Source organism: Oncorhynchus mykiss, chromosome 15 (genome assembly GCF_013265735.2).
Source record: "Oncorhynchus mykiss isolate Arlee chromosome 15, USDA_OmykA_1.1, whole genome shotgun sequence".
NCBI lineage: Eukaryota > Metazoa > Chordata > Actinopteri > Salmoniformes > Salmonidae > Oncorhynchus > Oncorhynchus mykiss.
The window spans coordinates 75,607,288-75,633,099 of record NC_048579.1 but is presented as its reverse complement, the minus strand read 5'-3'; the positions used below and the strand labels follow the sequence as shown (position 1 = coordinate 75,633,099).

Below are 25,812 nucleotides of genomic sequence, written 5' to 3'. Positions count from 1 at the left end.
TTGCACGCTCCCTCAACTAGAGACATCTGTGGCATTGTGTTGTGAAAAATTACACATTTTAGTGGCCTTTTGTTGTCCCCAGCACAAGGTGCACCTATGTAATGATCTTGCTTTTTTTTAATCAGCTTCTTGATATGTCACCTGTCAGGTGGCTGGATTGTCTTGGCAAAGGAGAAATGCTCACTAACAGATGTAAACTCTTTTGTTTACACTACAAAGCTATTTTTTTTTAAAACTGAATTTCTGGGATTTTTAATTTCAGCTCATGAAACACTTGTTACATGTTGAGTTTATTTTTTTGTTTCAGTGTAAAATAATTGCCTCCACCTTTCCATGGATTTAGACTTTAGGTTACTCTTTCCATGGATTTAGACTAGGTTACTCTTTCCATGGATTTAGACTTTAGGTTACTCTTTCCATGGATTTAGCCTTTAGGTTACTCTTTCCATGGATTTAGACTTTAGGTTACTCTTTCCATGGATTTAGACTTTAGGTTACTCTTTCCATGGATTTAGACTTTAGGTTACTCTTTCCATGGATTTAGACTTTAGGTTACTCTTTCCATGGATTTAGACTAGGTTACTCTTTCCATGGATTTAGACTTTAGGTTACTCTTTCCATGGATTTAGACTTTAGGTTACTCTTTCCATGGATTTAGACTAGGTTACTCTTTCCATGGATTTAGCCTTTAGGTTACTCTTTCCATGGTTGGATTTAGACTTTAGGTTACTCTTTCCATGGATTTAGACTTTAGGTTACTCTTTCCATGGATTTAGACTTTAGGTTACTCTTTCCATGGATTTAGACTTTAGGTTACTCTTTCCATGGATTTAGACTAGGTTACTCTTTCCATGGATTTAGACTTTAGGTTACTCTTTCCATGGATTTAGACTTTAGGTTACTCTTTCCATGGATTTAGACTAGGTTACTCTTTCCATGGATTTAGACTAGGTTACTCTTTCCATGGATTTAGACTAGGTTACTCTTTCCATGGATTTAGACTAGGTTACTCTTTCCATGGATTTAGACTAGGTTACTCTTTCCATGGATTTAGACTAGGTTACTCTTTCCATGGTTGGATTTAGACTTTAGGTTACTCTTTCCATGGTTGGATTTAGACTTTAGGTTACTCTTTCCATGGATTTAGACTTTAGGTTACTCTTTCCATGGATTTAGACTAGGTTACTCTTTCCATGGTTGGATTTAGACTTTAGGTTACTCTTTCCATGGATTTAGACTAGGTTACTCTTTCCATGGTTGGATTTAGACTTTAGGTTACTCTTTCCATGGTTGGATTTAGACTTTAGGTTACTCTTTCCATGGTTGGATTTAGACTTTAGGTTACTCTTTCCATGGTTGGATTTAGACTTTAGGTTACTCTTTCCATGGTTGGATTTAGACTTTAGGTTACTCTTTCCATGGTTGGATTTAGACTTTAGGTTACTCTTTCCATGGTTGGATTTAGACTTTAGGTTACTCTTTCCATGGTTGGATTTAGACTTTAGGTTACTCTTTCCATGGTTGGATTTAGACTTTAGGTTACTCTTTCCATGGTTGGATTTAGACTTTAGGTTACTCTTTCCATGGTTGGATTTAGACTTTAGGTTACTATTTCCATGGTTGGATTTAGACTTTAGGTTACTATTTCCATGGTTGGATTTGGACTTTAGGTTACTCTTTCCATGGTTGGATTTAGACTTTAGGTTACTCTTTCCATGGTTGGATTTAGACTTTAGGTTACTCTTTCCATGGTTGGATTTAGACTTTAGGTTACTGTTTCCATGGTTGGATTTAGACTTTAGGTTACTATTTCCATGGTTGGATTTGGACTTTAGGTTACTCTTTCCATGGATTTAGCCTTTAGGTTACTCTTTCCATGGATTTAGACTTTAGGTTACTCTTTCCATGGATTTAGACTTTAGGTTACTCTTTCCATGGATTTAGACTTTAGGTTACTCTTTCCATGGATTTAGACTTTAGGTTACTCTTTCCATGGATTTAGACTAGGTTACTCTTTCCATGGATTTAGACTTTAGGTTACTCTTTCCATGGATTTAGACTTTAGGTTACTCTTTCCATGGATTTAGACTAGGTTACTCTTTCCATGGATTTAGCCTTTAGGTTACTCTTTCCATGGTTGGATTTAGACTTTAGGTTACTCTTTCCATGGATTTAGACTTTAGGTTACTCTTTCCATGGATTTAGACTTTAGGTTACTCTTTCCATGGATTTAGACTTTAGGTTACTCTTTCCATGGATTTAGACTAGGTTACTCTTTCCATGGATTTAGACTTTAGGTTACTCTTTCCATGGATTTAGACTTTAGGTTACTCTTTCCATGGATTTAGACTAGGTTACTCTTTCCATGGATTTAGACTAGGTTACTCTTTCCATGGATTTAGACTAGGTTACTCTTTCCATGGATTTAGACTAGGTTACTCTTTCCATGGATTTAGACTAGGTTACTCTTTCCATGGATTTAGACTAGGTTACTCTTTCCATGGTTGGATTTAGACTTTAGGTTACTCTTTCCATGGTTGGATTTAGACTTTAGGTTACTCTTTCCATGGATTTAGACTTTAGGTTACTCTTTCCATGGATTTAGACTAGGTTACTCTTTCCATGGTTGGATTTAGACTTTAGGTTACTCTTTCCATGGATTTAGACTAGGTTACTCTTTCCATGGTTGGATTTAGACTTTAGGTTACTCTTTCCATGGTTGGATTTAGACTTTAGGTTACTCTTTCCATGGTTGGATTTAGACTTTAGGTTACTCTTTCCATGGTTGGATTTAGCCTTTAGGTTACTCTTTCCATGGTTGGATTTAGACTTTAGGTTACTGTTTCCATGGTTGGATTTAGACTTTAAGTTACTCTTTCCATGGTTGGATTTAGACTTTAGGTTACTCTTTCCATGGTTGGATTTAGACTTTAGGTTACTCTTTCCATGGTTGGATTTAGACTTTAGGTTACTCTTTCCATGGTTGGATTTAGACTTTAGGTTACTCTTTCCATGGTTGGATTTAGACTTTAGGTTACTCTTTCCATGGTTGGATTTGGACTTTAGGTTACTCTTTCCATGGTTGGATTTAGACTTTAGGTTACTCTTTCCATGGTTGGATTTAGACTTTAGGTTACTCTTTCCATGGTTGGATTTAGACTTTAGGTTACTGTTTCCATGGTTGGATTTAGACTTTAGGTTACTATTTCCATGGTTGGATTTGGACTTTAGGTTACTATTTCCATGGTTGGATTTAGCCTTTAGGTTACTCTTTCCATGGTTGGATTTAGCCTTTAGGTTACTCTGAAGAAAGGAAAAACATGCCTCATAATATGAAATAAAATATGCCGGTTTCAAACAATGAAGTATGTTATCGAAATGCATACGGCCTAAAGCTCCCATTGTAAAGTGGTGGGAGACGCGCTGACAGCTTTTATTCCTGCACTTGAATGGTGAATAGGAGACGCGCTTCAATTACCAGTTGAGAAATAAAAATAGTAGCTCTTCTTTTATCGAGCACCAAAACTGTTTTGAACACAAACGAATAGCATTTTAAAGTGAACGGGCGTATAGAAGCACATGTTTTACTCCGGCTGGAACACGCTGAGGAGCTGCAGGGGAAACACCACTCTGTAGGTTGTGTTGGATACATAAGATGACCAACCAAAATACACACAGGCCAATTTTAATTGCACAAAACTATGCAAATGAACCTATAGACCAATAAGCATGCCGGTCATTATTTTATTATTTAGTAATGGGATTGTTTTTTTTCTCCTGGACACTTTGGCCGGCAACAGTTTAAATGTTTTTTTTTTTATTTTTTTTTTTAGCTTTTCATGTTTTTCTACAACGAAAACCCTGGTGTCTCTGATTGAACTTAAGGCACCGCTATAGAGAGGTTCAAAACATGGCTGTCAAACACCGAGACTGAGAGAGGGGCTGAATCACCTGACTGACTGGCTTGGGCCCTGTGGGAGACTGTCTAGTCCCGAACCATCTGTCTGCCACTGTGTCTCTCTGCCACTGTCTGTCTGTCTGTTGCTATGTCTTTCTGTCTCTCTGATGCTCTGCCTCTGTCGCTATGTCTTTCTGTCTCTGCCTCTGTCGCTATGTCTTTCTGTCTCTGCCTCTGTCGCTATGTCTTTCTGTCTCTGCCTCTGTCGCTATGTCTTTCTGTCTTTGCCTCTGTCGCTATGTCTTTCTGTCTCTGCCTCTGTCGCTATGTCTTTCTGTCTTTGCCTCTGTCGCTATGTCTTTCTGTCTCTGCCTCTGTCGCTATGTCTTTCTGTCTCTGCCTCTGTCGCTATGTCTTTCTGTCTTTGCCTCTGTCGCTATGTCTTTCTGTCTTTGCCTCTGTCGCTATGTCTTTCTGTCTCTGCCTCTGTCGCTATGTCTTTCTGTCTTTGCCTCTGTCGCTATGTCTTTCTGTCTCTGCCTCTGTCGCTATGTCTTTCTGTCTCTGCCTCTGTCGCTATGTCTTTCTGTCTCTGCCTCTGTCGCTATGTCTTTCTGTCTTTGCCTCTGTCGCTATGTCTTTCTGTCTCTGCCTCTGTCGCTATGTCTTTCTGTCTTTGCCTCTGTCGCTATGTCTTTCTGTCTTTGCCTCTGTCGCTATGTCTTTCTGTCTTTGCCTCTGTCGCTATGTCTTTCTGTCTTTGCCTCTGTCGCTATGTCTTTCTGTCTCTGCCTCTGTCGCTATGTCTTTCTGTCTCTGCCTCTGTCGCTATGTCTTTCTGTCTCTGCCTCTGTCTCTATGTCTTTCTGTCTCTGCCTCTGTCGCTATGTCTTTCTGTCTTTGCCTCTGTCGCTATGTCTTTCTGTCTCTGCCTCTGTCGCTATGTCGTTCTGTCTTTGCCTCTGTCGCTATGTCTTTCTGTCTTTGCCTCTGTCGCTATGTCTTTCTGTCTTTGCCTCTGTCGCTATGTCTTTCTGTCTCTGCCTCTGTCGCTATGTCTTTCTGTCTCTGCCTCTGTCGCTATGTCTTTCTGTCTCTGCCTCTGTCGCTATGTCTTTCTGTCTCTGCCTCTGTCGCTATGTCTTTCTGTCTCTGTCTCTGTCGCTATGTCTTTCTGTCTCTGCCTCTGTCGCTATGTCTTTCTGTCTCTGCCTCTGTCGCTATGTCTTTCTGTCTCTGCCTCTGTCTCTATGTCTTTCTGTCTCTGCCTCTGTCGCTATGTCGCTATGTCGCTATGTCTTTCTGTCTCTGCCTCTGTCGCTATGTCTTTCTGTCTCTGCCTCTGTCGCTATGTCTTTCTGTCTCTGCCTCTGTCGCTATGTCTTTCTGTCTCTGCCTCTGTCGCTATGTCTTTCTGTCTCTGCCTCTGTCGCTATGTCTTTCTGTCTCTGCCTCTGTCGCTATGTCTTTCTGTCTCTGCCTCTGTCGCTATGTCTTTCTGTCTCTGCCTCTGTCGCTATGTCTTTCTGTCTCTGCCTCTGTCGCTATGTCTTTCTGTCTCTGCCTCTGTCACTATGTCTTTCTGTCTCTGCCTCTGTCGCTATGTCTTTCTGTCTCTGCCTCTGTCGCTATGTCTTTCTGTCTCTGCCTCTGTCTCTATGTCTTTCTGTCTCTGCCTCTGTCGCTATGTCTTTCTGTCTCTGCCTCTGTCTCTATGTCTTTCTGTCTCTGCCTCTGTCTCTATGTCTTTCTGTCTCTGCCTCTGTCGCTATGTCTTTCTGTCTCTGCCTCTGTCTCTATGTCTTTCTGTCTCTGCCTCTGTCGCTATGTCGCTATGTCGCTATGTCTTTCTGTCTCTGCCTCTGTCGCTATGTCTTTCTGTCTCTGCCTCTGTCGCTATGTCTTTCTGTCTCTGCCTCTGTCGCTATGTCTTTCTGTCTCTGCCTCTGTCGCTATGTCTTTCTGTCTCTGCCTCTGTCGCTATGTCTTTCTGTCTCTGCCTCTGTCGCTATGTCTTTCTGTCTCTGCCTCTGTCGCTATGTCTTTCTGTCTCTGCCTCTGTCGCTATGTCTTTCTGTCTCTGCCTCTGTCGCTATGTCTTTCTGTCTCTGCCTCTGTCGCTATGTCTTTCTGTCTCTGCCTCTGTCGCTATGTCTTTCTGTCTCTGCCTCTGTCGCTATGTCTTTCTGTCTCTGCCTCTGTCGCTATGTCTTTCTGCCTCTGTCGCTATGTCTTTCTGTCTCTGCCTCTGTCGCTATGTCTTTCTGTCTCTGCCTCTGTCGCTATGTCTTTCTGTCTCTGCCTCTGTCACTATGTCTTTCTGTCTCTGCCTCTGTCGCTATGTCTTTCTGTCTCTGCCTCTGTCGCTATGTCTTTCTGTCTCTGCCTCTGTCGCTATGTCTTTCTGTCTCTGCCTCTGTCGCTATGTCTTTCTGTCTCTGCCTCTGTCGCTATGTCTTTCTGTCTCTGCCTCTGTCGCTATGTCTTTCTGTCTCTGCCTCTGTCTCTATGTCTTTCTGTCTCTGCCTCTGTCGCTATGTCTTTCTGTCTCTGCCTCTGTCGCTATGTCTTTCTGTCTCTGCCTCTGTCGCTATGTCTTTCTGCCTCTTTCTCTCTGCTTCTGTCAGTCACTCTGCCTCTTTCTCTCTGCTTCTGTCAGTCACTCTGCCTCTTTCTCTCTGCCTCCGTTTCTCTCTCTCATTCATATCGTTTCACAACACTGAGTATTGGACAGTGTTATTGAATAACTCTGTGTGTTTGCTTCAGTTTGTCTTATTGCATATTTGACATTTTTTGTCTGTGGATATTTCATGTCAGAGCAGCATTGATTTTTATCTTCCTTGCCCCAGCTAGGGGGGACGTGTCTCGGTGCTTATGAGCCAGCGGCAGTGTGATCGTCTCGGCTCTCACGCTCAACAAACCATTTAGAATTAGGCTTTTAAGGGATTATGTGATCAATAAGAAGATGAATTAAAAATGAATCTCTCTCTCTAGGCTGTATTTCTCTCACATCTCCAATGTTTAATATAGGATACAGTCACACTGCAAGTTTGCCTGCTTTCGTATCGCTGCCATTTTGAAGTAGTAATCTACTCTGTTGTGTGTCGTGAACGCAGACTGTCACAAAGGCTTTGTGTCTCTTTGTGTTCTGGCTGCACCACTATGTAAGGAAACAAAGATATTATCATTTTAAGGCCTTTTTATTATTTTTGTTGCTCTGGATTGCAGTAAATGACACTTGCGGGGTGTTTTTTTAAACACCTGTAAAGATCTGTCGTTAGAGAGATGACGGTTCAGGCGACACTGACCTGGATGGCCAGAACAAGTAGGTTCAACTGATGTACTGCTTTAATAAACAGGTATCTTCCTCTCTCTGCTGCTGACGACAAGAGGCCCTAAAACTGTCTGGTTGAGCCGCTCTCGGCCTGACTGGTAACATGGTAGTGTTGTTACTCAGTGTGTTTTAATCAAACGACAGCCCTGTTTAAACAAGGGACCCACTTCACATGGCTCAGAGTGGGGTCACAACGTGGTGTTATCATGACATTCGATTAACTCTGGACTAGCTTCTGTTGAAACAAGAGAACCAGTTAGATTGTGTTCCAGCCTGGGCCCGTTGGTCAGTAATGTGAAGGAGTACCAGGTAGTTTATATTGATATATATATATTGTTTTCCAGCCTGGGCCCGTTGGTCAGTAAGGTGAAGGAGTACCAGGTAGTTTATATTGATATATATATATTGTTTTCCAGCCTGGGCCCGTTGGTCAGTAAGGTGAAGGAGTACCAGGTAGTTTATATTGATATATATATATTGTTTTCCAGCCTGGGCCCGTTGGTCAGTAAGGTGAAGGAGTACCAGGTAGTTTATATTGATATATATATTGTTTTCCAGCCTGGGCCCGTTGGTCAGTAAGGTGAAGGAGTACCAGGTAGTTTATATTGATAAATATATATATATATATTGTGTTCCAGCCTGGGCCCGTTGGTCAGTAAGGTGAAGGAGTACCAGGTAGTTTATATTGATATATATATATATATGTGTTCCAGCCTGGGCCCGTTGGTCAGTAAGGTGAAGGAGTACCAGGTGGAGACTATAGTGGACACACTGTGTACCAACATGCTGGCAGACAAGGAGCAGCTCCGAGACATCTCCAGCATCGGACTGAAGACGGTCATAGGAGAACTGCCCCCGGCGTCCAGCGGTAAGTACCACCCTGACCTCTGACCTCTGTACCCCGATCACTTTTCCACTAGACACGGGCCTTCACAAAGCTGATCTTGGATCAGTTTTTCCTTCTCGTTTTAGTTCATGATGAGTAAGGTGATGTGGACCAGAGGGCCCGATCCATGATCTGATGGACTATCCCCTCTAGTGATGGTGTTGTAGTGTGTTAGGTAATGATCTGATGGGCTATCCCCTCTAGTGATGGTGTTATAGGTAATGAACTGATGGACTATCCCCTCTAGTGATGGTGTTGTAGGTAATGATCTGATGGACTATCCCCTCTAGTGATGGTGTTGTAGGTAATGATCTGATGGACTATCCCCTCTAGTGATGGTGTTGTAGGTAATGATCTGATGGACTATCCCCTCTAGTGATGGTGTTTTAGGTAATGATCTGATGGACTATCCCCTCTAGTGATGGTGTTATGGGTAATGAACTGATGGACTATCCCCTCTAGTGATGGTGTTGTAGTGTGTTGGGTAATGATCTGATGGGCTATCCCCTCTAGTGATGGTGTTGTAGGTAATGAACTGATGGACTATCCCCTCTAGTGATGGTGTTATGGGTAATGAACTGATGGACTATCCCCTCTAGTGATGGTGTTATAGGTAATGAACTGATGGACTATCCCCTCTAGTGATGGTGTTGTAGTGTGTTGGGTAATGATCTGATGGGCTATCCCCTCTAGTGATGGTGTTATAGGTAATGAACTGATGGACTATCCCCTCTAGTGATGGTGTTATAGGTAATGAACTGATGGACTATCCCCTCTAGTGATGGTGTTATAGGTAATGATCTGATGGGCTATCCCCTCTAGTGATGGTGTTATAGGTAATGAACTGATGGACTATCCCCTCTAGTGATGGTGTTATAGGTAATGAACTGATGGACTATCCCCTCTAGTGATGGTGTTATGGGTAATGAACTGATGGACTATCCCCTCTAGTGATGGTGTTGTAGTGTGTTAGGTAATGATCTGATGGACTATCCCCTCTAGTGATGGTGTTATAGGTAATGAACTGATGGACTATCCCCTCTAGTGATGGTGTTATGGGTAATGAACTGATGGACTATCCCCTCTAGTGATGGTGTTATGGGTAATGAACTGATGGACTATCCCCTCTAGTGATGGTGTTGTAGGTAATGAACTGATGGACTATCCCCTCTAGTGATGGTGTTATGGGTAATGAACTGATGGACTATCCCCTCTAGTGATGGTGTTATGGGTAATGATCTGATGGACTATCCCCTCTAGTGATGGTGTTGTAGTGTGTTAGGTAATGATCTGATGGACTATCCCCTCTAGTGATGGTGTTGTAGTGTGTTAGGTAATGAACTGATGGACTATCCCCTCTAGTGATGGTGTTATAGGTAATGAACTGATGGACTATCCCCTCTAGTGATGGTGTTATAGGTAATGAACTGATGGGCTATCCCCTCTAGTGATGGTGTTATAGGTAATGAACTGATGGACTATCCCCTCTAGTGATGGTGTTATGGGTAATGAACTGATGGACTATCCCCTCTAGTGATGGTGTTGTAGGTAATGAACTGATGGACTATCCCCTCTAGTGATGGTGTTATGGGTAATGAACTGATGGACTATCCCCTCTAGTGATGGTGTTGTAGTGTGTTAGGTAATGAACTGATGGACTATCCCCTCTAGTGATGGTGTTATAGGTAATGAACTGATGGACTATCCCCTCTAGTGATGGTGTTATAGGTAATGAACTGATGGACTATCCCCTCTAGTGATGGTGTATGGGTAATGAACTGATGGACTATCCCCTCTAGTGATGGTGTTATAGGTAATGAACTGATGGACTATCTCCTCTAGTGATGGTGTTATAGGTAATGAACTGATGGACTATCCCCTCTAGTGATGGTGTTATAGGTAATGAACTGATGGACTATCCCCTCTAGTGATGGTGTTGTAGTGTGTTGGGTAATGATCTGATGGGCTATCCCCTCTAGTGATGGTGTTATAGGTAATGAACTGATGGACTATCCCCTCTAGTGATGGTGTTATAGGTAATGAACTGATGGACTATCCCCTCTAGTGATGGTGTTATAGGTAATGAACTGATGGACTATCCCCTCTAGTGATGGTGTTATAGGTAATGATCTGATGGACTATCCCCTCTAGTGATGGTGTTATGGGTAATGAACTGATGGACTATCCCCTCTAGTGATGGTGTTGTAGTGTGTTGGGTAATGATCTGATGGGCTATCCCCTCTAGTGATGGTGTTATAGGTAATGAACTGATGGACTATCCCCTCTAGTGATGGTGTTATGGGTAATGAACTGATGGACTATCCCCTCTAGTGATGGTGTTGTAGTGTGTTAGGTAATGATCTGATGGACTATCCCCTCTAGTGATGGTGTTATAGGTAATGAACTGATGGACTATCCCCTCTAGTGATGGTGTTATGGGTAATGAACTGATGGACTATCCCCTCTAGTGATGGTGTTATGGGTAATGAACTGATGGACTATCCCCTCTAGTGATGGTGTTATAGGTAATGAACTGATGGACTATCCCCTCTAGTGATGGTGTTGTAGGTAATGAACTGATGGACTATCCCCTCTAGTGATGGTGTTATGGGTAATGAACTGATGGACTATCCCCTCTAGTGATGGTGTTAGGTAATGATCTGATGGACTATCCCCTCTAGTGATGGTGTTGTAGGTAATGAACTGATGGACTATCCCCTCTAGTGATGGTGTTATGGGTAATGAACTGATGGACTATCCCCTCTAGTGATGGTGTTATGGGTAATGATCTGATGGACTATCCCCTCTAGTGATGGTGTTGTAGTGTGTTAGGTAATGATCTGATGGGCTATCCCCTCTAGTGATGGTGTTCAAATCAATCAATCAATCAAATTTATTTTATATAGCCCTTCGTACATCAGCTGATATCTCAAAGTGCTGTACAGAAACCCAGCCTAAAACCCCAAACAGCAAGCAATGCAGGTGAAGAAGCACGGTGGCTAGGAAAAACTCCCTAGAAAGGCCAAAACCTAGGAAGAAACCTAGAGAGGAACCAGGCTATGTGGGGTGGCCAGTCCTCTTCTGGCTGTGCCGGGTGGAGATTATAACAAAACATGGTCAAGATGTTCAAATGTTCATAAATGATCAGCATGGTCGAATAATAATAAGGCAGAACAGTTGAAACTGGAGCAGCAGCACAGCCAGGTGGACTGGGGACAGCAAGGAGTCATCATGTCAGGTAGTCCTGGGGCATGGTCCTAGGGCTCAGGTCCTCCGAGAGAGAGAAAGAAAGAGAGAATTAGAGAGAGCATATGTGGGATGGCCAGTCCTCTTCTGGCTGTGCCGGGTGGAGATTATAACAGAACATGGCCAAGATGTTCAAATGTTCATAAATGATCAGCATGGTCGAATAATAATAAGGCAGAACAGTTGAAACTGGAGCAGCAGCACAGCCAGGTGGACTGGGGACAGCAAGGAGTCATCATGTCAGGTAGTCCTGGGGCATGGTCCTAGGGCTCAGGTCCTCCGAGAGAGAGAAAGAGAGAAGGAGAGAATTAGAGAACGCACACTTAGATTCACACAGGACACCGAATAGGACAGGAGAAGTACTCCAGATATAACAAACTGACCCTAGCCCCCCGACACATAAACTACTGCAGCATAAATACTGGAGGCTGAGACAGGAGGGGTCAGGAGACACTGTGGCCCACTCCGAGGACACCCCCGGACAGGGCCAAACAGGAAGGATATAACCCCACCCACTTTGCCAAAGCACAGCCCCCACACCACTAGAGGGATATCTTCAACCACCAACTTACCATCCTGAGACAAGGCTGAGTATAGCCCACAAAGACCTCCGCCACGGCACAACTTAAGGGGGGGGGGGGGGGGGGGGGGGGCGCCAACCCAGACAGGATGACCACATCAGTGACTCAACCCACTCAGGTGACGCACCTCCTCCAGGGACGGCATGAGAGAGCCCCAGTAAAGCCAGTGACTCAGCCCCTGTAATAGGGTTAGAGGCAGAGAATCCCAGTGGAAAGAGGGGAACCGGCCAGGCAGAGACAGCAAGGGTGGTTCGTTGCTCCAGAGCCTTTCCGTTCACCCTCCCACTCCTGGCCCAGACTACACTCAATCATATGACCCACTGAAGAGATGAGTCTTCAGTAGAGACTTAAAGGTTGAGACCGAGTTTGCGTCTCTGACATGGGTAGGCAGACCGTTCCATAAAAATGGAGCTCTATAGGAGAAAGCCCTGCCTCCAGCTGTTTGCTTAAAAATTCTAGGGACAATTAGGAGGCCTGCGTCTTGTGACCGTAGCGTACGTGTAGGTATGTACGGCAGGACCAAATCAGAGAGATAGATAGGAGCAAGCCCATGTAATGCTTTGTAGGTTAGCAGTAAAACCTTGAAATCAGCCCTTGCTTTGACAGGAAGCCAGTGTAGAGAGGCTAGCACTGGAGTAATATGATCACATTTTTTGGTTCTAGTCAGGATTCTAGCAGCCGTATTTAGCACTAACTGAAGTTTATTTAGTGCTTTATCCGGGTAGCCGGAAAGTAGAGCATTGCAGTAGTCTAACCTGGAAGTGACAAAAGCATGGATTAATTTTTCTGCATCATTTTTGGACAGAAAGTTTCTGATTTTTGCACTGTTACGTAGATGGGGAAAAAAACTGTCCTTGAAACATTCTTGATATGTTCTTCAAAAGAGAGATCAGGGTCCAGAGTAACGCCGAGGTCCTTCACAGTTTTATTTGAGACGACTGTACAACCATTAAGATTAATTGTCAGATTCAACAGAAGATCTCTTTGTTTCTTGGGACCTAGAACAAGCATCTCTGTTTTGTCCGAGTTTAAAAGTAGAAAGTTTGCAGCCATCCACTTCCTTATGTCTGAAACACATTCTTCTAGCAAGGGCAATTTTGGGGCTTCACCATGTTTAATTGAAATGTACAGCTGTGTGTCATCTGCATAGCAGTGAAAGTTAACATTATGTTTTCGAATAACATCCCCAAGAGGTAAAATATATAGTGAAAACAATAGTGGTCCTAAAACGGAACCTTGAGGAACACCGAAATTTACAGTTGATTTGTCAGAGGACAGACCATTCACAGAGACAAACTGATATCTTTCCGACAGATAAGATCTAAACCAGGCCAGAACTTGTCCGTGTAGACCAATTTGGGTTTCCAATCTCTCCAAAAGAATGTGGTGATCGATGGTATCAAAAGCAGCACTAAGGTCTAGGAGCACGAGGACAGATGCAGAGCCTCGGTCCGATGCCATTAAAATGTCATTTACCACCTTCACAAGTGCCGTCTCAGTGCTATGATGGGGTCTAAAACCAGACTGAAGCATTTCGTATACATTGTTTGTCTTCAGGAAGGCAGTGAGTTGTTGCGCAACAGCCTTTTCTAAAATTTTTGAGAGGAATGGAAGATTCGATATAGGCCGATAGTTTTTTATATTTTCTGGGTCAAGGTTTGGCTTTTTCAAGAGAGGCTTTATTACTGCCACTTTTAGTGAGTTTGGTACACATCCGGTGGATAGAGAGCCGTTTATTATGTTCAACATAGTAGGGCCAAGCACAGGAAGCAGCTCTTTCAGTAGTTTAGTTGGAATAGGGTCCAGTATGCAGCTTGAAGGTTTAGAGGCCATGATTATTTTCATCATTGTGTCAAGAGATATAGTACTAAAACACTTGAGTGTCTCTCTTGATCCTAGGTCCTGGCAGAGTTGTGCAGACTCAGGACAACTGAGCTGTTATGGGTAATGAACTGATGGACTATCCCCTCTAGTGATGGTGTTGTAGGTAATGAACTGATGGACTATCCCCTCTAGTGATGGTGTTATAGGTAATGAACTGATGGACTATCCCCTCTAGTGATGGTGTTATAGGTAATGAACTGATGGGCTATCCCCTCTAGTGATGGTGTTATAGGTAATGAACTGATGGACTATCCCCTCTAGTGATGGTGTTATGGGTAATGAACTGATGGACTATCCCCTCTAGTGATGGTGTTGTAGGTAATGAACTGATGGACTATCCCCTCTAGTGATGGTGTTATGGGTAATGAACTGATGGACTATCCCCTCTAGTGATGGTGTTGTAGGTAATGAACTGATGGACTATCCCCTCTAGTGATGGTGTTATGGGTAATGAACTGATGGACTATCCCCTCTAGTGATGGTGTTATAGGTAATGAACTGATGGACTATCCCCTCTAGTGATGGTGTTATGGGTAATGAACTGATGGACTATCCCCTCTAGTGATGGTGTTATAGGTAATGAACTGATGGACTATCCCCTCTAGTGATGGTGTTATAGGTAATGAACTGATGGACTATCCCCTCTAGTGATGGTGTTATAGGTAATGAACTGATGGACTATCCCCTCTAGTGATGGTGTTATGGGTAATGAACTGATGGACTATCCCCTCTAGTGATGGTGTTATAGGTAATGAACTGATGGACTATCTCCTCTAGTGATGGTGTTATGGGTAATGAACTGATGGACTATCCCCTCTAGTGATGGTGTTGTAGGTAATGAACTGATGGACTATCCCCTCTAGTGATGGTGTTATGGGTAATGAACTGATGGACTATCCCCTCTAGTGATGGTGTTGTAGGTAATGAACTGATGGACTATCCCCTCTAGTGACGGTGTTGTAGGTAATGAACTGACGGACTCTCCCCTCTTGCTAGATGTCCTCCTTACATCCTGGTTAATCTCCAGCTGTGTTCAGGCCTTTCCCAGTCATGTGGAGGGAGACATGGAGAAGAGAGCATCTGTTAACAGCCTAGCTTCCCCATCACCTCCAGGCATCAGCCATCTTGGCTGACAGCAGTATGACTCATTTAGCTCACTCAGCCTCTTTCTGTCGCTCTCTGTCTTTCTCCTCTCCTCTCCAACCCCCTCCCCCTTTTTCTCTCCCTCCTCTCCAACCTCCTCCCCCTGTTTCTCTCTCTCCTCTCCACCCCCTCTCTCTCCCTCTCTCCTCTACCCCTCCGTCTCTCCTCTCCTCCACCCCTCCGTCTCTCCTCCACCTCTCCTCTCCTCCCCCCCAGGCTCGGCCCTGGCTGCCAGTGTGTGTAAAAAGATCACAGGCCGTCTGACCAGTGCCATCGCCAAGCAGGAGGATGTGTCAGTTCAGCTGGAGGCTCTGGACATCATGGCTGACATGCTCTGCAGGTTGGTGTGTGTTCTCCACTGTCTGACGATTGGGGTGTGTTCTCCACTGTCTGACTATTGGTGTGGTGTGTTCTCCACTGTCTGACTATTGGTGTGGTGTGTTCTCCACTGTCTGACTGTTGGTGTGGTGTGTTCTCCACTGTCTTACTGTTGGTGTGGTGTGTTCTCCACTGTCTTACTGTTGGTGTGGTGTGTTCTCCACTGTCTGACCTCTGACCTGAACCCAGGTTGGTGTGTGTTCTCCACTGTCTGACTGTGGGTGTGTGTGTTCTCCACTGTCTGACTGCTGGTGTGTGTGTTCTCCACTGTCTGACTGTTGGTCTGGACCCAGGTTGGTGTGTGTGTGTGTGTGTGTGTGTGTGTGTGTGTGTGTTCTCCACTGTCTGACCGCTGGTCTGGACCCAGGTGTGTGTGTTCTCCACTGTCTGACCGCTGGTCTGGACCCAGGTTGGTGTGTGTTCTCCACTGTCTGACCGCTGGTCTTTACCCAGGTGTGTGTGTGTGTTCTCCACTGTCTGACCGCTGGTCTGGACCCAGGTGTGTGTGTGTGTGTGTTCTCCACTGTCTGACCGCTGGTCTGGACCCAGGTGTGTGTGTGTGTGTGTTCTCCACTGTCTGACCGCTGGTCTTGACCCAGGTTGGTGTGTGTGTTCTCCACTGTCTGACCGCTGGTCTGGACCCAGGTGTGTGTGTGTGTGTGTTCTCCACTGTCTGACCGCTGGTCTTTACCCAGGTGTGTGTGTGTGTTCTCCACTGTCTGACCGCTGGTCTGGACCCAGGTGTGTGTGTGTTCTCCACTGTCTGACCGCTGGTCTGGACCCAGGTGTGTGTGTGTGTGTGTTCTCCACTGTCTGACCGCTGGTCTTGACCCAGGTTGGTGTGTGTGTTCTCCACTGTCTGACCGCTGGTCTGGACCCAGGTGTGTGTGTGTGTGTGTTCTCCACTGTCTGACCGCTGGTCTGAACCCAGGTGTGTGTGTGTGTTCTCCACTGTCTGACCGCTGGTCTGGACCCAGGTGTGTGTGTGTGTGTGTTCTCCACTGTCTGACCGCTGGTCTTTACCCAGGTGTGTGTGTGTGTTCTCCACTGTCTGACCGCTGGTCTGGACCCAGGTGTGTGTGTGTGTGTGTTCTCCACTGTCTGACCGCTGGTCTGGACCCAGGTGTGTGTGTGTGTGTGTTCTCCACTGTCTGACCGCTGGTCTTGACCCAGGTTGGTGTGTGTGTTCTCCACTGTCTGACCGCTGGTCTGGACCCAGGTGTGTGTGTGTGTGTGTTCTCCACTGTCTGACCGCTGGTCTGAACCCAGGTGTGTGTGTGTGTTCTCCACTGTCTGACCGCTGGTCTGGACCCAGGTGTGTGTGTGTGTGTGTTCTCCACTGTCTGACCGCTGGTCTGGACCCAGGTGTGTGTGTGTGTGTGTTCTCCACTGTCTGACCGCTGGTCTTGACCCAGGTTGGTGTGTGTGTTCTCCACTGTCTGACCGCTGGTCTGGACCCAGGTGTGTGTGTGTGTGTGTTCTCCACTGTCTGACCGCTGGTCTGAACCCAGGTGTGTGTGTGTGTGTGTTCTCCACTGTCTGACCGCTGGTCTGAACCCATTATAGACTATAGATGGCCCTTTGTCATTGGATTACTTTATTAGTCAATTGGATATCTAAATGTATTTCTGATTTCTGCCTGTAAAAATGAGTTTGGGACGGTCCAGGAATGTTCTGGAGTTATGTAACTGTTTCTGGACCAGGACGGTACAGTATATTTGACAAGACGGGACAGGAATTAATTTTCACTCCTGGTGCCAACCTCTAGTCTGCTGGTGAACTTTCACCCCTCCATCCTGTCCTGCCTGCTTCCACAGCTGACCAGACCCTACGTAGTCTATCATACCGCCTGATGACACTACATAACACTACTTAACATAGTGCTAACCTCTCTCCCTCTCCTCTAACAGACAGGGTGGTCTCCTGGTGAACTTTCACCCCTCCATCCTGTCCTGCCTGCTTCCACAGCTGACCAGGCCCTACGTAGTCTATCATACCGCCTGATGACACTACATAACACTACTTAACATAGTGCTAACCTCTCTCCTTCTCCTCTAACAGACAGGGTGGTCTCCTGGTGAACTTTCACCCCTCCATCCTGTCCTGCCTGCTCCCTCAGCTGACCAGCCCCCGCCTGGCGGTGAGGAAGAGGACCATCATCGCTCTGGGTCACCTGGTCATGTCCTGTGGGAACCTGGTGTTTGTGGACCTGATTGAACACCTGCTGTCAGAGTTGTCTCGTAACGACTCCATGTCCACCACCCGTACCTACATCCAGTGTATCGCAGCCATCAGCAGACAGGCCGGACACCGGATCGGTGAGTTTCACGGAGACACACTGGGGAGGCGATAGAAGTCAATGTTGATAACGTAGTGGAATATCTTTCATTTTTCTAGTTGAACGGTTGACACCGAAACCCTGCTGTAATTAGTATTTCAATTTCAGGACATTTTGGACCTTTATTTGGAAATGTCAAACAATTTAGCCAACATTTTTCCAGTTAATTACCCCTTCTTTAGGTGGCAGGGTAGCCTAGTGGTTAGAGGAAGGTGGCCTTGTGGTTAGAGGCGGGTGTAGCCCTAGTGGTTGGAGGCGGGTGTAGCCCTAGTGGTTGGAGGCGGGGGTAGCCCTAGTGGTTGGAGGCGGGGGTAGCCCTAGTGGTTGGAGGCGGGGGTAGCCCTAGTGGTTGGAGGCGGGGGTAGCCCTAGTGGTTGGAGGCGGGGGTAGCCCTAGTGGTTGGAGGCGGGGGTAGCCCTAGTGGTTGGAGGCGGGGGTAGCCCTAGTGGTTGGAGGCGGGGGTAGCCCTAGTGGTTGGAGGCGGGGGTAGCCCTAGTGGTTGGAGGCAGGGTAGCCTAGTGGGGGCGGCCCCCCGCCTCTAACCAATAACATCTGCTAAATATGTGTATGTGACCAATAGAATGTGATTTGAGTTGTGCAGTTCATTTTAAGAGATGTTTATACATAGTGTCATTTCTCCAGGAGAAGAAGTGACTCGCCAGCCAGCGTCTTGTGACCTGCGTTAGTTGTCAGTCCTGTTCAGGATAATTACATTTGAGGTCACAGGGGTCGACGTTGAATCTTGATTATATTTGGGGATGGGCTGAATTAATATGCATCCGTTGGAGCTGTTCTCTCTTGTGTCTCTCTCTCTCTCTCTCTCTCTCTCTGTGTGTCTCTCTCTGTGTGTCTCTCTCTGTCTCTCTCTCTGTCTCTCTCTCTGTCTCTCTCTCTGTCTCTCTCTCTGTCTGTCTCTGTCTGTCTCTGTCTGTCTCTGTCTGTCTCTGTCTGTCTCTGTCTGTCTCTGTCTGTCTCTGTCTGTCTCTGTCTGTCTCTGTCTGTCTCTGTCTGTCTCTGTCTGTCTCTCTGTGTCTCTGTCTCTGTCTCTCTCTGTCTCTCTCTGTCTCTCTCTGTCTCTCTCTGTCTCTCTCTGTCTCTCTGTGTCTGTCTCTGTCTGTCTCTGTCTGTCTCTGTCTGTCTCTGTCTGTCTCTGTCTGTCTCTGTCTGTCTGTCTCTGTCTGTCTCTGTCTGTCTGTCTCTGTCTGTCTCTGTCTGTCTCTGTCTCTCTCTGTCTCTCTCTGTCTCTCTTTGTCTCTCTTTGTCTCTCTTTGTCTCTCTCTCTCTTTGTCTCTGTGTCTCTCTCTTTGTCTCTCTCTCTCTCTCTCTCTGTCTCTCTGTCTCTGTCTCTGTCTGTGTCTCTCAGGTTTTATTGACAGCCAGACTAAAGCCAAGTCCATCTGGGAACACCTTTGAGATTTCAGTCAGGCTAGATGTGTTTGTTTTAGGTATTTGACTTAGTCAAGCCCCCTGCTCCTCGGGGAGCCCTTGCCATTGACAACCTTTTTAACTATTTTAGCATTGTCTAGGTGAAATAATATATTAGACAATCTATTCATTTCCATTTGACTTCTTTTTTTTAAAAGAATAACCCCCGAAGGAAGTCATTGTCTCCTTGATGTTTGAGAGAAGCCATTACTTCTGGTCTGGGACGTGACAGTTTGACAGGAGACGGGAGAGTCTCCTCTTTCTGTCCTTATTTACCTGTCAATCTGTCACTTTCTCCTCTCTCTGGAAGAGTGGAGGAAGGATAGTGTTTTTGTGGAGGGAAATGGAGAGAGAGAGAGAAGTCGTTGAGGCTAGCCTAGCTCCTCTTTTTCTCTCTCTTTTCTCCCACCCCATCAACGAATCACACGCTGTGTTTGATGAGCCAGGGACGGCAGTGATTTAAGATGTGCAAGATTACTTCGGTGAAGAGCAGCACTCCCAAAACTATTTGTCTCCTCGCTCTCCCGCCGGTCTCTCTCCATATCCTGCCATCCCCTGTTTTTAATTAACTTTTCTTGTCATCTTGAAAGAGCTCGCTCTACAATTTTGCTTAAAAAAAACACAAAAGCCTTTATCTAGCTGTAACTTGTAATTTGCTCTTCTCAGTGGGTTCTGGGCTTCTTTTTTTTTTAAGTCTGAGGCTTTACTTCCCTTCATGTCCCATTTTTAGATGAAAGAATATGAAGCTGTTACTAATGGAGTGACAGCTAACATTCAGTTTGAATGGAATTATTAACGTGTGTGTGTGTGTCCGTGTGTGTGTGTCCGTGTGTGTCCTCAGGTGAGTACTTGGAGAAGATCATTCCTCTGGTGGTGAAGTTCTGTAACATAGACGACGATGAGCTGAGAGAATACTGCATCCAGGCCTTCGAGTCCTTCGTCAGGAGGTGAGAGAGAGAGACACGCGTCCTATTTTTTTTTTTTAAACGTCTTCAGAGTTAGCCAAGGGGTATTTGTTTTTATGTTCAGAGAAACACAGAACGACAGGGAAAAAAATGAATCCCGGAATTCTCAGTGAACGTGGGTAATTTATTCACGTCCACCCTAAAGTGGGTTGACCTGTGTTGTGATTGGATGCTCTCGTCTCTCTCCTCGTCTACGTTTAGCCTCCCACTGTTTCTGTGATGAGAAGCCCTTTCATCCGGTTTATCTGGTGCCTTTTATGGATTATATCAAACAAGTGTTTGGGAGAGAGGGAGAACTAGTGTTGGGAGATGACTGTGGTGCTGTCCGTCCTCCCCAGATTACCACGAGGAGAAGAAAGGCTGAGAGATGGTAGAGAGGGAGAACTAGTGTTGGGAGATGACTGGTGCTGTCTGTCCTCCCCAGATTACCACGAGGAGAAGAAAGGCTGAGAGATGGTAGAGAGGGAGAACTAGTGTTGGGAGATGACTGTGGTGCTGTCTGTCCTCCCAGATTACCACTTAGGAGAAGAAAGGCTGAGAGATGGTAGAGAGGGAGAACTAGTGTTGGGAGATGACTGTGCTGCTGTCTGTCCTCCCCAGATTACCACGAGGAGAAGAAAGGCTGAGAGATGGTAGAGAGGGAGAACTAGTGTTGGGAGATGACTGTGCTGCTGTCTGTCCTCCCCAGATTACCACGAGGAGAAGAAAGGCTGAGAGATGGTAGAGAGGGAGAACTAGTGTTGGGAGATGACTGTGGTGCTGTCTGTCCTCCCCAGATTACCACGAGGAGAAGAAAGGCTGAGAGATGGTAGAGAGGGAGAACTAGTGTTGGGAGATGACTGTGCTGCTGTCTGTCCTCTCCAGATTACCACGAGGAGAAGAAAGGCTGAGAGATGGTAGAGAGGGAGAACTAGTGTTGGGAGATGACTGTGGTGCTGTCTGTCCTCCCCAGATTACCACGAGGAGAAGAAAGGCTGAGAGATGGGAGAGAGGGAGAACTAGTGTTGGGAGATGACTGTGGTGCTGTCTGTCCTCCCCAGATTACCACGAGGAGAAGAAAGGCTGAGAGATGGTAGAGAGGGAGAACTAGTGTTGGGAGATGACTGTGCTGCTGTCTGTCCTCCCCAGATTACCACGAGGAGAAGAAAGGCTGAGAGATGGTAGAGAGGGAGAACTAGTGTTGGGAGATGACTGTGGTGCTGTCTGTCCTCCCCAGATTACCACGAGGAGAAGAAAGGCTGAGAGATGGTAGAGAGGGAGAACTAGTGTTGGGAGATGACTGTGGTGCTGTCTGTCCTCCCCAGATTACCACGAGGAGAAGAAAGGCTGAGAGATGGTAGAGAGGGAGAACTAGTGTTGGGAGATGACTGTGGTGCTGTCTGTCCTCCCCAGATTACCACGAGGAGAAGAAAGGCTGAGAGATGGTAGAGAGGGAGAACTAGTGTTGGGAGATGACTGTGCTGCTGTCTGTCCTCCCCAGATTACCACGAGGAGAAGAAAGGCTGAGAGATGGTAGAGAGGGAGAACTAGTGTTGGGAGATGACTGTGGTGCTGTCTGTCCTCCCCAGATTACCACGAGGAGAAGAAAGGCTGAGAGATGGTAGAGAGGGAGAACTAGTGTTGGGAGATGACTGTGGTGCTGTCTGTCCTCCCAGATTACCACAAGGAGAAGAAAGGCTGAGAGATGGGAGAGAGGGAGAACTAGTGTTGGGAGATGACTGTGGTGCTGTCTGTCCTCCCAGATTACCACAAGGAGAAGAAAGGCTGAGAGATGGGAGAGAGGGAGAACTAGTGTTGGGAGATGACTGTGGTGCTGTCTGTCCTCCCCAGACTACCACGAGGAGAAGAAAGGCTGAGAGATGGTAGAGAGGGAGAACTAGTGTTGGGAGATGACTGTGGTGCTGTCTGTCCTCCCAGATTACCACGAGGAGAAGAAAGGCTGAGAGATGGTAGAGAGGGAGAACTAGTGTTGGGAGATGACTGTGCTGCTGTCTGTCCTCCCCAGATTACCACGAGGAGAAGAAAGGCTGAGAGATGGTAGAGAGGGAGAACTAGTGTTGGGAGATGACTGTGCTGCTGTCTGTCCTCCCCAGATTACCACGAGGAGAAGAAAGGCTGAGAGATGGGAGAGAGGGAGAACTAGTGTTGGGAGATGACTGTGGTGCTGTCTGTCCTCCCCAGATTACCACGAGGAGAAGAAAGGCTGAGAGATGGGAGAGAGGGAGAACTAGTGTTGGGAGATGACTGTGGTGCTGTCTGTCCTCCCCAGATTACCACGAGGAGAAGAAAGGCTGAGAGATGGGAGACAGGGAGAACTAGTGTTGGGAGATGACTGTGGTGCTGTCTGTCCTCCCCAGATTACCACGAGGAGAAGAAAGGCTGAGAGATGGTAGAGAGGGAGAACTAGTGTTGGGAGATGACTGTGGTGCTGTCTGTCCTCCCCAGATTACCACGAGGAGAAGAAAGGCTGAGAGATGGGAGAGAGGGAGAACTAGTGTTGGGAGATGACTGTGGTGCTGTCTGTCCTCCCCAGATTACCACGAGGAGAAGAAAGGCTGAGAGATGGGAGAGAGGGAGAACTAGTGTTGGGAGATGACTGTGGTGCTGTCTGTCCTCCCCAGATTACCACGAGGAGAAGAAAGGCTGAGAGATGGTAGAGAGGGAGAACTAGTGTTGGGAGATGACTGTGGTGCTGTCTGTCCTCCCCAGATTACCACGAGGAGAAGAAAGGCTGAGAGATGGTAGAGAGGGAGAACTAGTGTTGGGAGATGACTGTGCTGCTGTCTGTCCTCCCCAGATTACCACGAGGAGAAGAAAGGCTGAGAGATGGGAGAGAGGGAGAACTAGTGTTGGGAGATGACTGTGGTGCTGTCTGTCCTCCCAGATTACCACGAGGAGAAGAAAGGCTGAGAGATGGGAGAGAGGGAGAACTAGTGTTGGGAGATGACTGTGGTGCTGTCTGTCCTCCCCAGATTACCACGAGGAGAAGAAAGGCTGAGAGATGGTAGAGAGGGAGAACTAGTGTTGGGAGATGACTGTGGTGCTGTCTGTCCTCCCCAGATTACCACGAGGAGAAGAAAGGCTGAGAGATGGTAGAGAGGGAGAACTAGTGTTGGGAGATGACTGTGGTGCTGTCTGTCCTCCCCAGATTACCACGAGGAGAAGAAAGTCTGAGAGATGGTAGAGAGGGAGAACTAGTGTTGGGAGATGACTGTGCTGCTGTCTGTCCTCCCCAGATTACCACGAGGAGAAGAAAGGCTGAGAGATGGTAGAGAGGGAGATCTAGTGTTGGGAGATGACTGTGGTGCTGTCTGTCCTCCCCAGATTACCACGAGGAGAAGAAAGGCTGAGAGATGGGAGAGAGGGAGAACTAGTGTTGGGAGATGACTGTGGTGCTGTCTGTCCTCCCCAGATTACCACAAGGAGAAGAAAGGCTGAGAGATGGTAGAGAGGGAGAACTAGTGTTGGGAGATGACTGTGGTGCTGTCTGTCCTCCCAGATTACCACGAGGAGAAGAAAGGCTGAGAGATGGGAGAGAGGGAGAACTAGTGTTGGGAGATGACTGTGGTGCTGTCTGTCCTCCCAGATTACCACGAGGAGAAGAAAGGCTGAGAGATGGGAGAGAGGGAGAACTAGTGTTGGGAGATGACTGTGGTGCTGTCTGTCCTCCCCAGATTACCACGAGGAGAAGAAAGGCTGAGAGATGGTAGAGAGGGAGAACTAGTGTTGGGAGATGACTGTGGTGCTGTCTGTCCTCCCCAGATTACCACGAGGAGAAGAGAGGCTGAGAGATGGTAGAGGGAGAACTAGTGTTGGGAGATGACTGTGGTGCTGTCTGTCCTCCCAGATTACCACGAGGAGAAGAAAGGCTGAGAGATGGGAGAGAGGGAGAACTAGTGTTGGGAGATGACTGTGGTGCTGTCTGTCCTCCCAGATTACCACGAGGAGAAGAAAGGCTGAGAGATGGTAGAGAGGGAGAACTAGTGTTGGGAGATGACTGTGGTGCTGTCTGTCCTCCCCAGATTACCACGAGGAGAAGAAAGGCTGAGAGATGGTAGAGAGGGAGAACTAGTGTTGGGAGATGACTGTGGTGCTGTCTGTCCTCCCCAGATTACCACGAGGAGAAGAAAGGCTGAGAGATGGTAGAGAGGGAGAACTAGTGTTGGGAGATGACTGTGGTGCTGTCTGTCCTCCCCAGATTACCACGAGGAGAAGAGAGGCTGAGAGATGGTAGAGGGAGAACTAGTGTTGGGAGATGACTGTGCTGCTGTCCGTCCTCCCCAGATTACCATTTAGGAGAAGAAAGGCTGAGAGATGGTAGAGAGGGAGAACTAGTGTTGGGAGATGACTGTGCTGCTGTCTGTCCTCCCAGATTACCACTTAGGAGAAGAAAGGCTGAGAGATGGGAGAGAGGGAGAACTAGTGTTGGGAGATGACTGTGGTGCTGTCTGTCCTCCCCAGATTACCACGAGGAGAAGAAAGGCTGAGAGATGGTAGAGAGGGAGAACTAGTGTTGGGAGATGACTGTGCTGCTGTCCGTCCTCCCCAGATTACCACGAGGAGAAGAAAGGCTGAGAGATGGTAGAGAGGGAGAACTAGTGTTGGGAGATGACTGTGCTGCTGTCTGTCCTCCCCAGATTACCACGAGGAGAAGAAAGGCTGAGAGATGGTAGAGAGGGAGAACTAGTGTTGGGAGATGACTGTGGTGCTGTCCGTCCTCCCCAGATTACCATTTAGGAGAAGAAAGGCTGAGAGATGGGAGAGAGGGAGAACTAGTGTTGGGAGATGACTGTGGTGCTGTCTGTCCTCCCAGATTACCACGAGGAGAAGAAAGGCTGAGAGATGGGAGAGAGGGAGAACTAGTGTTGGGAGATGACTGTGGTGCTGTCTGTCCTCCCAGATTACCACGAGGAGAAGAAAGGCTGAGAGATGGTAGAGGGAGAACTAGTGTTGGGAGATGACTGTGCTGCTGTCTGTCCTCCCCAGATTACCACGAGGAGAAGAAAGGCTGAGAGATGGTAGAGAGGGAGAACTAGTGTTGGGAGATGACTGTGCTGCTGTCTGTCCTCCCAGATTACCACTTAGGAGAAGAAAGGCTGAGAGATGGGAGTCTTTATTAGTGGAAACTAAACGCAACTCAACCATGAAGGATTTTTCAATCTCTCTCTCTCTCTCCAGGTGTCCAAAGGAGGTTTATCCACATGTGGGCACTGTCATCAGCATCTGTCTGAAGTATTTGACCTACGACCCCAACTATAACTACGATGACGAGGATGAAGATGAGAATGCCATGGATGCCGACGGAGCAGACGAAGACTATCAAGGTAAACACTCTCTCACACACACTCTCTCACACACCACACACACACACACACTCTCTCACACACCACACACACACTCAAGGTACTGTGAGAGCTCATGGTCATTCAACCTCAGGTTTATTTATTTATCCAGGTTAGTCTTGTTCAGATTATCAACTAGTTTTTTGGTGGTATATCGTATTTGTAAATAGCCACAGGATAGTTTTTTTCAATACCGTCAATTCTTTTTAATATTTTTTTGTATAAATGTGATTATCTGTAGCTGCTAGTTAACACCTACAGTCAACTTGTTCAAGGCGTTAGGAGATCAAGCAGATGTCCTTCTTCATTTCACCTGACACATTGTTTTCCATTCGTTCCCCAGAACAGTTAAACCAGTCAGGTGTTTTTGTAAAAGAAAAAAGGCACAACAG

At 46.5% G+C, this 25,812-nt stretch overlaps 1 protein-coding gene across 3 annotated transcripts in view; it reads left to right on the top strand.

Annotated features, from left to right (window-relative positions):
* LOC110490682 (cullin-associated NEDD8-dissociated protein 1) overlaps positions 1-25,812 on the top strand; it is an 83,554-nt gene that overhangs the window by 15,062 nt on the left and 42,680 nt on the right. For all 3 annotated transcript variants that reach the window (XM_036945408.1, XM_036945407.1, XM_036945406.1), the window contains exons 3-7: positions 7,946-8,100; positions 15,189-15,312; positions 17,412-17,668; positions 19,955-20,060; positions 25,257-25,402. In XM_036945408.1, the coding sequence (XP_036801303.1) occupies positions 7,946-8,100; positions 15,189-15,312; positions 17,412-17,668; positions 19,955-20,060; positions 25,257-25,402 (788 nt within the window). The remainder of the gene's footprint in view (positions 1-7,945; positions 8,101-15,188; positions 15,313-17,411; positions 17,669-19,954; positions 20,061-25,256; positions 25,403-25,812) is intronic.